We start from the raw sequence: 14,053 nt of genomic DNA, 5'->3' as shown, positions 1-14,053 counted from the left end.
AGCGGCACCACCCTCCCTATAAAACCCATTGATATGTTAAGTTCTTCCTCTTTCTCGCCCATGCCCTCGTTGGTGTGGGTGAGACTGGGCTCGGACTAGTCCGAAATAAATACAGGCTTTCTGCAATTGCATCGGATTCGGCTCCCTGGTAGTCTTTGGGGTTTATGACACTTGGGCATTACATATGGGGGCTCGTCCGGGATCTCCAAGACTGAGGGACTCTGAATCCGGAGAGCCTGTCTGGCCGCGGTAAAAGTGTGTGAAGGGATCCCTGTGGGAAGTGCCCGAGAGGTCTAGCGGACGCGCTATTGAAGGCCACGGGCCGGAGAGATCAAAAGACGTTTTGATCCTCCTTTAGGAGGGACATAGAATTCCCTCTCAGGACGAGGTAGTCGGCGTGAGGCCGTCGTTTGGTTTTAGGCGCCGCTTCCACGAAGTTGGAAGGCTGTTCTTGGGGGCCCCCCCGTCTGTTCCTGTGTTCTTTGTTTGTTTGTTTGTTTGTATGTTTGTATAGGGAAAGGTTTCAGTTTGCTCTTGTTTGTAAATTTGCTATAAAAACTTAACTGAATGTATTGAATTGTTATAATACTGAAAATGTTGATGTGGGGAGTTCTTCTCCTGGGGGCTGTTATAATTTTATGTGTTATTTTATGGACTCACTGTATGGATGTTATGGGACAAACTCAGATTACTCCTTTAAGCACTGTGATTAATCATTTTCAGGAAGTAGAGGCAAGAGCTAATGATTTTAGTATAGAGGTCTGGAAGGACGAATGGCAGACTTGTTGTTCAAGTGAGTGGCCAGCTTTCAATGTCGGATGGCCACCAGAGGGAACATTCGATCTCCCTACCATTCGCCGGGTTCGGAGTGTCGTCTCTCATCCCAAGACAGGTTACCCCGATCAGCTCCCATACATTATAATGTGGCAGGACCTTGTGGAGAACCCACCCTTTTGGCTTAAACACTCTGTGGCTCCGCCCCCCTCGGAGCCAAAACCTATTTTTGCCTTACAGGGAAAGGAGAGGACAGAGAAGAAAATCACCCTGCCATCAGCTCCCCCCTACTCTGTCTTGCAGGGGGGAACTGAAGAAGAATTAATTTTTCCTCCCCCGTATCAGTTCCCTAGGGTGCCGGAGGAGGAAACTGACCCTCCCCCATTGAGGGAAGCAGATGCCACAAGGAGAGCGGGAAGCCCGCCGCATACCAGACAAAGAGCCCAGAGGGAACAAACCACCTTCATCGCAGACTCCACTGTTAAGACTTTACCCCTTCGAGCCACTGGTCCCCCAGATGAGAGGGGCGATCAGCCCCATCACTACTGGCCTTTCGCCACTAGCGACCTTTATAATTGGAAAACTCAAAATCCTGAGTTTTCTAAGAAGCCAGCGGGGCTTATTAATCTGTTAGATTCTATCATTTTTACCCATCAGCCAACCTGGGACGACTGCCAGCAGCTCTTGCAGGTCCTGTTCACCACCGAGGAGAGGGAGAGGATCCTCAATGAGGCCCGGAAGCTGGTTCCAGGCGTGGATGGAAATCCTACCACCAACCAAGCTCAGATAGAAACCTCTTTCCCTCTGACTAGGCCTGAATGGGATTTCAACACAGCAGAAGGTAAGGAGAGGCTCCGGGTCTACCGCCAGGCTCTGATGGGGGGTCTCCGGGCGGCTGCCAGAAAACCGACTAATCTGGCTAAGGTAGGCAGCGTACAGCAGGAGAAGGATGAATCTCCAGCAGCCTTTTTAGAGCGGATCATGGAGGCATTCCGCACCTATACCCCCATGGATCCAGAGGCTCCTGAGAGTAAGGCAGCTGTTATTGTAGCCTTTGTAAACCAGTCTGCTGCAGATATTAGGAGAAAATTGCAAAGAATAGATAGACTGGGAGAGAAGAGTCTGCAGGACTTGTTGGTGGTGGCTGAAAAGGTGTACAATAACCGGGAGCCCCCTGAAGATAAACAGGCTCGCAGGCAGACTCCAGACCTGGCTAGGATCCTGTGGGCCGCCACTATGGATTCCCCTGAGAAACGGGACCTCCGCCTCCGACAGCTTGCAAACGATCGAAAGAAGGGTAAGGAGACCTCCGGGGAAGGGAAGTGGAAACTGCAGAAGGACCAATGTGCATACTGCAAGAAGATAGGGCATTGGGCTCAAGAATGTCCTAAGAGAGGCAGTGGGAAGGGGAGCAAGAGAGACCGAGTAAAGGTCTTGGGGCTTGATGAACTAAGTGATTAGGGGAGTCAGGGTTCGGACCCCCTCCCCGAGCCCAGGGTAACTCTTAGAGTGGAGGGGACCCCTGTGGACTTCCTTGTTGACACCGGAGCGCAGCATTCGGTCCTCTGCACTCCACAAGGAAAACTAACTAGCAAAAAGTCCTGGGTGCAAGGGGCAACTGGTATGAACCAGTATTCATGGACTACCCGAAGAACAGTGGATTTAGGGATGGGCCGGGTAACCCACTCCTTCATGGTAATACCGGAATGCCCCTACCCACTGTTAGGACGGGACTTACTGACCAAGATTGGAGCTCAGATAACTTTCAGACAAGGGGGGCCTCAGGTCACCGATGGCGAGGGCCACCCCATCCACGTTCTGACTCTGAGGCTAGAGGATGAGTACCGCCTCCACCAGGAGGCACTCCCAAGGGGGGATAACATGGATAGATGGCTACGAGAATTCCCCACAGCCTGGGCAGAGACAGGAGGGGTAGGACTAGCTGCTCACAGGACCCCAGTCCTAGTGGAGCTAAAGCCAGGAGAAGGTCCAGTAAGGATCAAACAGTACCCCATGTCTCAGGAGGCCCGGGAGGGAATTCAGCTACACATCCAGAGACTGCGGAGTCTAGGGGTGCTGGTTCCCTGCCAATCTGCCTGGAACACCCCCCTACTGCCGGTCAAGAAGCCTCACACAAATGATTACCGACCGGTGCAAGACCTCCGGGAAGTAAATAAAAGAGTCATGGACATACACGCAACTGTCCCCAATCCGTACACTCTCTTGAGCTCCCTGGTGCCCACCAGAATCTGGTATACTGTATTAGATTTAAAGGACGCCTTCTTCAGTCTGCCGCTAGCACCCAGAAGCCAACCCTTGTTTGCCTTCGAGTGGCATGATCCAGAGGAGGGCTACAGTGGACAACTCACCTGGACACGACTGCCTCAGGGGTTCAAGAATTCGCCCACCATCTTTAATGAGGCACTACACGAAGACCTGGGTGAGTATAGAAGGGAGCACCCTGGCCTCACCCTCCTACAGTACGTAGATGACATCCTGATTGCTGCCGACACGGCCAAGGACTGTGAAGAAGAATTAGAGCGAATCAAAAGCCACCCCACAAACAAGGAAGTCAGGGGCTGGTGGTATGCTCCAGACGGGAAGCTCCTGCTACCAGACCAGCTTGGGATCCCGATGTTGAAACACATACACCAATCGACGCACCTAGGGTCCCGGAAACTAAAGGATTTGGTCCGGCATGCTAAGATCAAAATTCACCAGCTGGACGCCAGAATAGATCAAATTGTATCAGCCTGTAAAACTTGCCAGCTTACAAATGCAAGGGCCGGGTCAAGTGGAAAAGGAACCCGGCTCAGAGGAACAAAGCCCGGGGTGCACTGGGAGATTGACTTCACTGAGGTAAGGCCGGGAAAGTATGGCTATAAATACCTTCTAGTTTTTATAGATACCTTTTCTGGATGGGTAGAAGCATATCCAACTAAGCATGAAACAGCCCAGATGGTTGCTAAGAAGCTACTGGAGGACATTCTACCCAGGTACGGTTTCCCAGCTGTGATAGGATCGGACAATGGCCCGGCTTTCATCTCACAGGTAACACAGGCAGTAGCCAAGGCCATAGGGGCAAATTGGAAATTACATTGTGCGTATAGGCCCCAAAGCTCAGGACAGGTAGAAAGAATAAATAGAACATTAAAAGAGACCCTTTCTAAATTAACCATAGAGACTGGCGGGGACTGGGTGGCTCTCCTTCCCTATGCTCTTTACCGGGTGAGGAACTCACCCTATACCCTAGGCTTCACTCCCTATGAAATTATGTTTGGTAGGCCCCCGCCTATCATTCCCAATCTTAAGGCAGAACTGCTAACTGAATTTGAAAACCAAGAAATATCTTTTTCTTTAAGAAGGCTCCAGAGGGCACATGAGGACATTTGGCCACGCCTACAGGCCATCTACGAGGCTGGCCCGATCCCAACGCCCCACCAGTACCGGCCGGGAGACTGGGTCTTTGTCAAAAGACACCGCTGGGAGACGCTTGAACCAAGTTGGAAAGGACCATACATCGTAGTGCTGACGACGCCCACCGCCCTCAAAGTGGATGGCATTGCGACCTGGGTCCACCACACCCATGTTCGGCCAGCTGACTCCTCTGCGATCCGGAAAGACTTCGCCAACGGATGGAGCATCGACCGAGACCGAGACAACCCCCTCAAGCTCAAGTTACGGCGTACTCAATCTGCCTGATGAAATTTTGTTTGCAGCCAGCTGCAGGAGTCCCCACCCCCCATACACTGGTTCGAGAGGGGGAGGAGGGAGGACTCACTTCTGCCCTGGACACTCCTGACCCCGCTGTGTCATCTTGTGTCCCCCTGGACACATCTCGTGGACTCCCCCAAAATGTCAGATCAGGGCACCGGGAAGGAGGAACTTTATGCACCCTTCAGAAGTGCATACGGTCCCATGATTGGGCCTGTTAATTCTCAAGACAAGGGGGGAATGAGAGGGCAGGGCGGGGTGAGGGGGCAGGGCGGGGTGAGAGGGCAAGGTGGGGCGGGTCCAGCTCCAGGTAACTGGACCCTAGGCCTAACCCAACCAATCAGGTCAGCCAAGGTAGCGGCACCACCCTCCCTATAAAACCCATTGATATGTTAAGTTCTTCCTCTTTCTCGCCCATGCCCTCGTTGGTGTGGGTGAGACTGGGCTCGGACTAGTCCGAAATAAATACAGGCTTTCTGCAATTGCATCGGATTCGGCTCCCTGGTAGTCTTTGGGGTTTATGACACTTGGGCATTACAGTTACAAAACCTGTCATCAAATCTTAATCTTCATACGGGTAAAATAGTTATTTTGATAGCCAACACATTCATCTTCCCCCACAATGCCTCAGTGAGGAGAGGTTAGTATTCATATACCGAAGTCATTTCCAACCTCTCACCAACACACACACACACACACACACACACACACACACACACACGTGCTTAGATTCTTTGTGTGGCTTGAACTTTCCTATGTATACTGTTGAGAAGGAAAACCCCTATTTTGTAAAAAAAAAAAAAAACAAAAACTGCTGTTTGGAATTTTCTGCTGTTTTTTTTTAGATGGCCTCTTATTCTAAAAAAAAAAAAAAAAATGTTTGCTTTCTAGCCTGCTTTAGTCTGCTTGAATAATGAGGAAGATAAACTTAGCTGTCTGACCTTGTAGGCCAGAGACTAGATATGCCCATACTCTCAATGCCATGCCAGATGCATATTTTAATTGGATAGAATTGTGTTGTTTTCAAGGCCAGCAGCGAGATAACCACTAAGTGCACATAGGGCTGGCTCTTTAATAAAAAGGGAAGTTCTGCTTGTAGCCTTACTTAGAATTTGAATTCATTTTCTCTAAGCCCACCACGGTGAATAAAGTGAATCTCCAAACTCTCCTCCATTGTTTGATTGTTCGGGATCTCTGTAACACCGTAGGCACTAACAGCTGAATTTACTATTTGATCTCTCCATGGGATGTAGTTTCCAAGCAAAGCCCGTCCCTGAATCCCACAGGCTCTGAAAATGCAAGCGTGCAAGGCACAATCATGTAAAATACAAGCTCTATTCCACTTACTTTGAAATATTGTCAAAAATTGCTTCTGTTAGAGTGCAGGCTTTGGAAATGAAAAAGGTCTATGGGGCGTGGCCGTGTTGCTGGAGCTGATGGGCAATCATTGCTGTAGGCTATGGGTGGAAGTCAGCAAAGCAGAGAGCCCACCACAGGGAGCCTTTAGACAGGATAAACATAAGAATGTGAGGGAGCCAACAATCGGAGCAGCAGATACGTGCTCAGGAAGGACCAAGTTAAGACAAAACTTTCCTCCAACCTCCACTCCAGGCTCCAACTCTTCCTCTGATGAATAAGACGCTCCCCCTGTGCTTGGCGTCTCCTCGAGGAAACCTGCTCAAATGGAGGTAACCTTGAAATGTTTACAATTTAAGTATCTTCAATCCAATTACAGTGACTTCACTGCAATTAGGTTAAGTGTACAATCTACTTTGGATACTAACCAATCTCCAGCCTAGAGGTTTGGATTTTTTTCATTCACATTTCTATCATATCCTTTTTAGTATCTATTTTTAGCTTTTTCTCCACAACTTCCCTCAGAAAATGGGGCAGCATTCCCAACTGACTCTGTCTTAATGGCTACCATTTCTCTCTCTCTCTCTCTCTCTCTCTCTCTCTCTCTCTCTCTCTCTCTCTCTCTCTCTCTTCCTTTTTAAGCCCACTTGCTTCTATTATGTAATCATGGCTATAAAAATAAGCCCTTGCTTCACTAAATCATGCACCAATCATTTGAGACAATGAGCGGAGTGTATTACATGTCAGAGCTTTTTAACAAGTATTCACCATAGAGAAGGTCATCCTGGTCTCAATGCCTTTGGGCAGGCCATGACATGTGCTCAGAGCTCCCCCAGCTCTCAAATTCTATCCGTTTTGTCTGGGCTTGACAGGAGTACTGCCTTGTTTTTGACACTGGATTCTGCTCCTTTCCGGTCCTTGGCCCAAGGAGAGTCTGTCTGTTCACAGGTGTGCACAGGCATGTGATTGTTTTATGTTAACTTTGGAGCATTTTGTTTCATTTCTACACCTTGAATTTCAATAATTTTCGCACCACTTCTTCCTGCACAGATGGTCCTCGGAAGACATTTTGCTTTCCCATACCTTTGAACCTTTACATGTTAGTCTCTCCACCAAAGACACTGCTGTCCTAGGAAATATTTCCTGGAAAGCCTTTCCTAAATATCCCCTCAGGTGTGCAAATGCTTCTTTGTGCGCTCATGGCACTTCATACATGTGACTAACCTTTAGGGCAATCTTCGCACTGGATTAGATCCTTGTTGGCATGTCAGTTTTAAGAGACACTTAGGTCCTTGAGAAAAGGGACTATATTAGTCAGGGTTTCCAGGGAAACACAACCAATAGGATATATGTAACTTATCCTATTATCCTCCAGAGAAATAGAATCAATAGGATAAATATAATAGGATATAAGTGTGTGTGTGTGTGTGTGTGTGTGTGTGTGTAAAAATTGGCTCATGTGATTGTGGAGGCTTGGTGAATCCAAAATCTGACAGGGGAGGCTGACAGGCTAGGGAGTCGGGGGAGAGCTCAAGTCCAAAAGCAACCCTAAAAGCTAATGTTGAGATGAAGTCTGAAGGCAGTTCACTAGGAAGTTTCCCTTGATCGGGGGAATAGGCCAGTTTTTTGTTCTATTCAGGCCTTCAACTGATTGGATGAGGCCCACCCACATTATGGAGGGCAATCTGCTTTATTCAAAGTCCATCAACTTAAATGTAAATCTCATCCAAAAATACTCTTGGAAAAAGAAAAACCCAGAATAATGTTTGACTAAATATCTAGGCACATAACAAATTGACACAGACATTTAACCATGACAGGGACTCTGTCACATTTGTCTTTGACATCCTCAGCACTCAGCAAAGGCTTAATATGCAGGGTGTGGTTTTTTGTTTTTGTTTTTAATGAATGATGTCCAGTGAATACAGAAGCAACTTTTTGAAAGACTTGAAACATCCAGTTCAGTATGACCCAAGCATTTTCTTTTTTACTTATTAGTATAATTACAAAAACCTCTTAGAATAGTGGCAGTGTTTTATTTAGAGATAGATAAATAATTTTGACCTATAGGCAAAAATGTTAGGAGCAAATACTATGAAGAATACAATAAGCCTGTGGCCAGGGAAAAGTAAGGATAAGACATGCTCACCCTAAAGCTAAGACCATGTGACTTTTCCTCTTATGGCTCTTCTCCCTTACTAGGCCCCTGAGTGGGAATAGAAATATATCCAACAAAACTTTTAAAATAATCCTTGGACACAGACCACACCTACTCTGCTACCCCTGTTGCCCTCAAAAACACATGAACCACAAGTAGAGACTGTAATTGATGGAGTTCAGGGCTTTGTTCAATACATTCAGAGAAGCCACCTCTCCATTTTCCCATCCTTTAGTCTGAATTGGACTCTTCAAACTTTGCATGTGGCCCCTGGAGCCAGGGTGAGAAAAGAGGGGTTTGGAGGTGTCACTAAAAACTTTACTAAGATTATTCTTAAAAGTAATAGAATGTCCTTGAAAGACCTATAATGGCTTAGCAGAGAGAAACATGAGGGCATTCTATCTGACCAGTAATGGGGGGAAATGCTCCTGGAGTTGAGCGGAGGTTTATTGTTATTTTATTTATTGCACACTTTTTAAATGGAATCGGTGAACTGAGCTCCTACCTTGGGACTCATTTTTTGTGATTTTAATATGGCTTCATAATTTTCAAGAAGAACAAAGTGTGTTGAAACCGGTTTGGCTCAGCGGTAGAGCATCTGTCTGTGGACTGAAAGGTCCCAAGTTCGATTCCAGTCAAGGGTATGTACATTGGTTGCGGGCACATCCCCGGTGGGGGGTATGCAAGAGGCAGCTGTTTCTCTCTCACCGACATTTCTAGCTCTCTATCTCTCTCCCTTCCTCTCTGTAAAAAATCAATAAAATATATATTTTTTTTAAAGAAGAAGAGCAAAGTGTCTGAGCACTTACTTATTCATTCAGAACACATTTGCTGAGGCCCTGTGTTAAGCCATGAAGATAAATATGACCCAACTTTGCCTTCAAAATCTCAGTGAGTGGAGGCAGCCATATTTGAATGTAAAATATTTTATAACAAAAAGCTGGAAACCAACCAAATGTGTCTATCCATCAAAGAGAGAATAGAAAAATAAATATGGAGTAGGCCCATAGTCTTTAAATTTTGGAAACTGAAAGTGACTTCATAATTATTTGGCAAAAGAGCCTGACATGAATTAATACACTAGTTAGTGTCTTTATTTCACTTAGAATGAATATTTTTACATTTCAATCAGAAACATTCGCCCTGGCTGGCTTGGTTCAGTGAATAGAATGTCAGTCTACGAATTGAAGGGTCCCAGGTTCACTTCCAGTCAAAAGCAAATGCCTGGGTTGTGGGCTCTATCCCCAGGGGACAGCCGATCAATTTTTGACCTATAGGCAAAAATGTTAGGAGTAAATACTATGAAGAGTACTCTTTCATCATTGATGTTTTTATCTCTCCTTCCCTCCTTTTTCCTTTCTGAAGTCAATAAAAATATACTTTTTAAAAAAAGAAATATTCATGTGTCTGATTACAAATGTTTCTCTATGACTCTAATAGGGGGGTAGGGGGAGAGATACTATGTGATTGATGGAATTGCATAATATCCATATTTATCCTATTACCTTTCTAAAAACAAGCAAAAAGACTATGGGCCCCAGAGAATTTTAATAACGTTTTAAGGACCTGTACACTCATTGCACCGGAAACAAAAATGAATGAGTTACAGTTATATATATCAACATGGATGAATCCCAAAAACATGTTGAGTGAAAGAAATGAAGTCACAAGAGAAAATATTCAGCATAATACATGCTTCCTAAAGTTCAAATTCTAACAAACTTTACATGGTATTATCTAGCAATGCATACATTTTACCAGCAACTAAAATTGTAACTTAAAGCAAAGGAACCTTAAATACAGGTTCTGAGGGGTGGCTCTCTTTGTGGGGAGGGGTCCACAGCTTCTCAGTGATAGAGCGGGTGGTGCCTTGGCAGCACTCTGGCACAGATGCTTACCGGAGCCTCCACAGGCCAGGGGAGGGGGCAGGCCAGGAAGAGAGCCAGGTGGGGTGGGAGATGAGGTTATGGGTTGGGCTCTACTCACGGGGAGGCTACTGTAGTCCTCATACAATGACTTCTTCCCGAAATTGCAATGTGGAATCTGTGTCTAACAAGACTGTTGACACAGTTTTCTACGTTTTTATTTCCCTTTGCCCTAGATTTAACCTCACATTTCCTGACTACACAAAATTAGTTGGTTCAGGTAGGAGCTGTCACTGTCAATAGGGGATGGGCTAAAAATAAAGGCTGCGATTGTAGGGGGTGCTCTGATGTAAAAGGATGCAATTAATTAACTCCACTTCAACAGGAAGTCCAGGTATAAGTGATTCATCTCTAAGTTTACAATCCTGATTTTATGAGCATTTCCAACAGTTATGGAAATTGCAAATGAGCATGCAAACCAACTTGATATTCAGAACAGTTAGCTTCATTAAACACTAATCACAATTTATACCCATGGTCCCATACCTCATTCTAATTTTGCACTCAGAAGCTGCCCTACTGAATCTGACTATGATGGGTGGACACTGAGGATGGAATCACAAACTTCTTAAATGTCATAAGTTTTACATCTTGGCAATGCCCTCAGTAGTACTTGGGGGAGATACAGGCACGATTGGAAACAGCAGATGATGAAAAGCAATATTTATCACATAGTCCTGATTGTAATGCACTGAAGATTTTTATCCATCTATCCAGCCATTCATCTACCCACCTGCTCATTCTTTCCTTAGACAATGTGCCAGGCACTGGAGTTAGAAAGTTGAATATGGTCTTGGCCTCCTGTTATAAGAGTATACAAACAATTATAAGCAATATAGTAAGGGTTGTGATGGGGTGAGCATAAGGGCACCCACTGGACAACTCTATAGAATTAATAGACTATTTATTTATAGCATAAAATTTCATAGCTGCTCCCTGGAGGTGTGCATTAGAAGAACCTCAGATGCTGCTGAAATACAAGGAAGGGTTGGGCAAGAACAGAGAAAACTCTATTAGAAGCGGTATCAACCTGAGTTTTGAAGAACTGGCCATGTGAAAGAGGGAAAAGGAGACATGCATGAAGGAAGGTAGAGTTCTGTTTTTCATGAAATAAAGTTTATTCTTCAGTTGGAATAGTTTAACCAAAAAGATGTCATGTCTACTTCCTATCAGTTCCCTTTGTTCTTGAGAAAATTTCAAGTGTTGATAATCTGCATATTCCAGTGGTTCTTTTTGTGTGTTTTCTTTCTTCACCATTGATCCCCTCCATGCCCTCTTCCACCTCCACCCATCTCCCACAATCACCACGTGGTTGTCCCTCCAAAAAGTTCTCTCTCTCTTTTTTTTTCTTTTTTTGCTCAATCCCTGCACCAAATATATTTTTTATTGATTTTAAAGAAAGAGAGAAAGAATGTGGTAGAGGGCAAGAGAGAAAAAGTGAGAAAAATTCATCAGTTGCCTCCTGTATGTACCCTAACTGGTGCCCGCACTGGGGATCAAACCTGTCGCCTAGACATGTGCCCTGAGCAGATTACCAGTGACCCCTCAGTACAAGGGATGATGCTCAACCAACTGAACCACACCAGCCAGGGCAAATGATACACATTTTTGAGAAGCATTTCCTATACTTTCTCACATGTACAAATCCTCTGTATCACTTTCAAAGAAACCACCAGACAATAATTCTGGCTTCAGTAAAATAATTAGAAGTTATCATGTGTAGTGGATTTTATTACTGGTGAGAATTACACAAGCATATCCCACTTTGTCTAATAACAACTGAAACCTAGAAGGGACAATGCTCAACAACTCAAAGGAATAAATAAACAACATTGATATTGAACCAAAATGCCCCCTGGCAAAATAAACCTTCACTTTCCCTTTTAAAAACCCTGAACTATTGTTTCAGCAAAGCATTTCTGCGTCATAGAATTGAATGAAAAGACATCCTTCAGTATTAGTAAAAGTTCTCCAGAGAAACAGAACCAATAGAATGTAGAGAGAGAGGGAGAGAGAGATTAAGGAACTGGCTCACACGACTGTAGATCCAGCAAGTTCAAAATTTGCAGGACAAGCTGGAAGGCTGAAGACTCAGGGAAGAGTTGATATTGCTGTCCTGTGTCCAAAGGCCATCTGGGATTTATCTTTTCCCTTAAGGCCTTCAATTGGTTGAATGAGGCCCATCACATTATGGAGGATAATTTTTTGTATTCAGCCAACTGATTTAAATATTAATCATATCGCCAAGCTATGAACCAGGAGGTCATGGTTCAATTCCTGGTCAGGGCACATGTTGGGTTTGTGGACTCAATCCCTGGTGTGGGGAGTGCAGAAGACAGCTGATCAGTGATTCTCTCTGATCATTAATGTTTCTCTCTCTCCCTAACTCTTCCCCTCTGAAATCAATAAAAATATATTTTTAAAAAATAAATAAATAGTAAATGTTAGTTATATCTAAAAATATATCTTCACAGCAACATCTAGATTGGTATTTGACCAAATAACTAAGTACCACAGCCTACTCAAACTGGCACAAACGATTAACCATCACATTCCATATCCCCAAATCTCAGTAAATAGCAGCACCATGCACCCAACTGTCCAAGTAAGAAATATGAAATCTAGATCTTTCTTCTTTCCTTACCCCACATACCCAGGTCCCCAAAATACTAATTTTTCTCCAAATTTTCTAGACTTAGTTCCTCTTCTTCACCTCATGTCTATTGCCAAACCAATGTCTTTTATCTGATTTATTAAAATGACCTCTTAAACCCCTAGTCAGTTGGGCTCAGTGGATAGAGCATAAATCCACAGACCGAAAGGCCCCAGGTTTGGTTCCAGCCAAGAGCACATATCTCGGTTGTAGACTCAATCCCCAGGGGCAAGTGTAGGAGGCAACCAATCAATGTGCTTCTCTCACATAGATGTTTCTCTCTCTCTCTGTCTCTCCCCCTCCCTTCCACTCTCTAAAAAAATCAATGGAAATATATCCTTGAGTGAGGATTCACAACAAAAAAATGATCGTCTAACCTAGGGGTGTCGAACTCAATCAGAGAAGGGGCCAAAATCTAAAATCCAGCCTAAATCGCAGGCCGAATGGTTTACTGAACAGTCATAAACTGTCATTGTGATGGAAACGCAGCGGAGTGCAGTGATGACAGTGCGGTGCGGGCCACATTGCAAGGCCTGGCGGGATGGATTTGGCCCGCGGGCCTTGTGTTTGACACATGTGGTCTAACCTGTCCCCTTATCTTGAATGTCATCTTCATTTTAAATTTTGAAACCATTAAGTTAATTTCCCATCTTAAAATACTTCAGTGATTCATTGTTTTTAAATAAAATCTAAGCTCCCTAAATCATAGACTACAGGCCCGTTATGATTTGACCCTGGCATGGCCTACCTGACCAGCTTCATTTCCCACCACTTACCCTTACTCACCCCAAAACTAGACAGCTATCTGCTTAACTTGGTTATTTGCCAGAGTACAATGAATTCAGAGTACAGCCAAGTACAGTAGAATTTAAAATAAATGGTTCCAATTGATCTTCTACAATTAGAGTTCTAAAATGTCATGATAAAATGCCTTGAAGTAGGTTTCTTTTTTATTCACTGTGCTGAGCACTCAGTGAATTCTTTCTATCTGCAAATTTATATCTTTCAGTTTTAGAATTTTTTTATTTTCTTTCTTGAATAATTTTTTCTCTCTCCTTCTTGGTTCAGAATATATTTGCAAATAATATTCAGGATACTGATATTCAATTAATCAGCTATAAGACCTCTTGACATATCCTCTAATTACATCTCTTTTTCCCTCTATATTCAATCTTTATCTGACAGTCTGGTTTCTAGTAGCTCAGTGGGAGTAAGATAGTTTGTGCCTCACTGTCCAATATGTAAACTTCCACTTAATTCTACTATTTTCAATAAGATGTGTGTCTCCCACTGTTCCTGGTGTCTTGAGTGTAGAGTCTGTCTGATTCAATTTCTCCAAATAACAAACTCTTTCCCCTTGTTTACTGATATGTGAGAGGTGGTTGGCTGATGGCATGGGGTTCAGAAAGGAATCTAGGGTTTTCCTTCTCCTCTATCTTGTGAGGCATCTGGTACTTCCAATTCCTCAGCCTT

General features: G+C 44.4%; 1 protein-coding gene across 1 annotated transcript; it reads left to right on the top strand.

Moving 5' to 3' along the window:
• Nucleotides 1–593: 593 nt before the first annotated feature.
• On the top strand, nucleotides 594–4,476 carry LOC118713737. Its single transcript, XM_036428643.2, is given in 1 exon segment — nucleotides 594–4,476. A coding segment is annotated over 1 exon segment (3,882 nt). The 5' UTR covers nucleotide 594.
• Nucleotides 4,477–14,053: the final 9,577 nt, after the last annotated feature.

This window comes from Pipistrellus kuhlii, unplaced genomic scaffold (genome assembly GCF_014108245.1).
Source record: "Pipistrellus kuhlii isolate mPipKuh1 unplaced genomic scaffold, mPipKuh1.p scaffold_m20_p_9, whole genome shotgun sequence".
Lineage (NCBI taxonomy): Eukaryota > Metazoa > Chordata > Mammalia > Chiroptera > Vespertilionidae > Pipistrellus > Pipistrellus kuhlii.
Note: the sequence above shows the minus strand (reverse complement) of the source record. Positions and strands in the feature narration are given on the sequence as shown.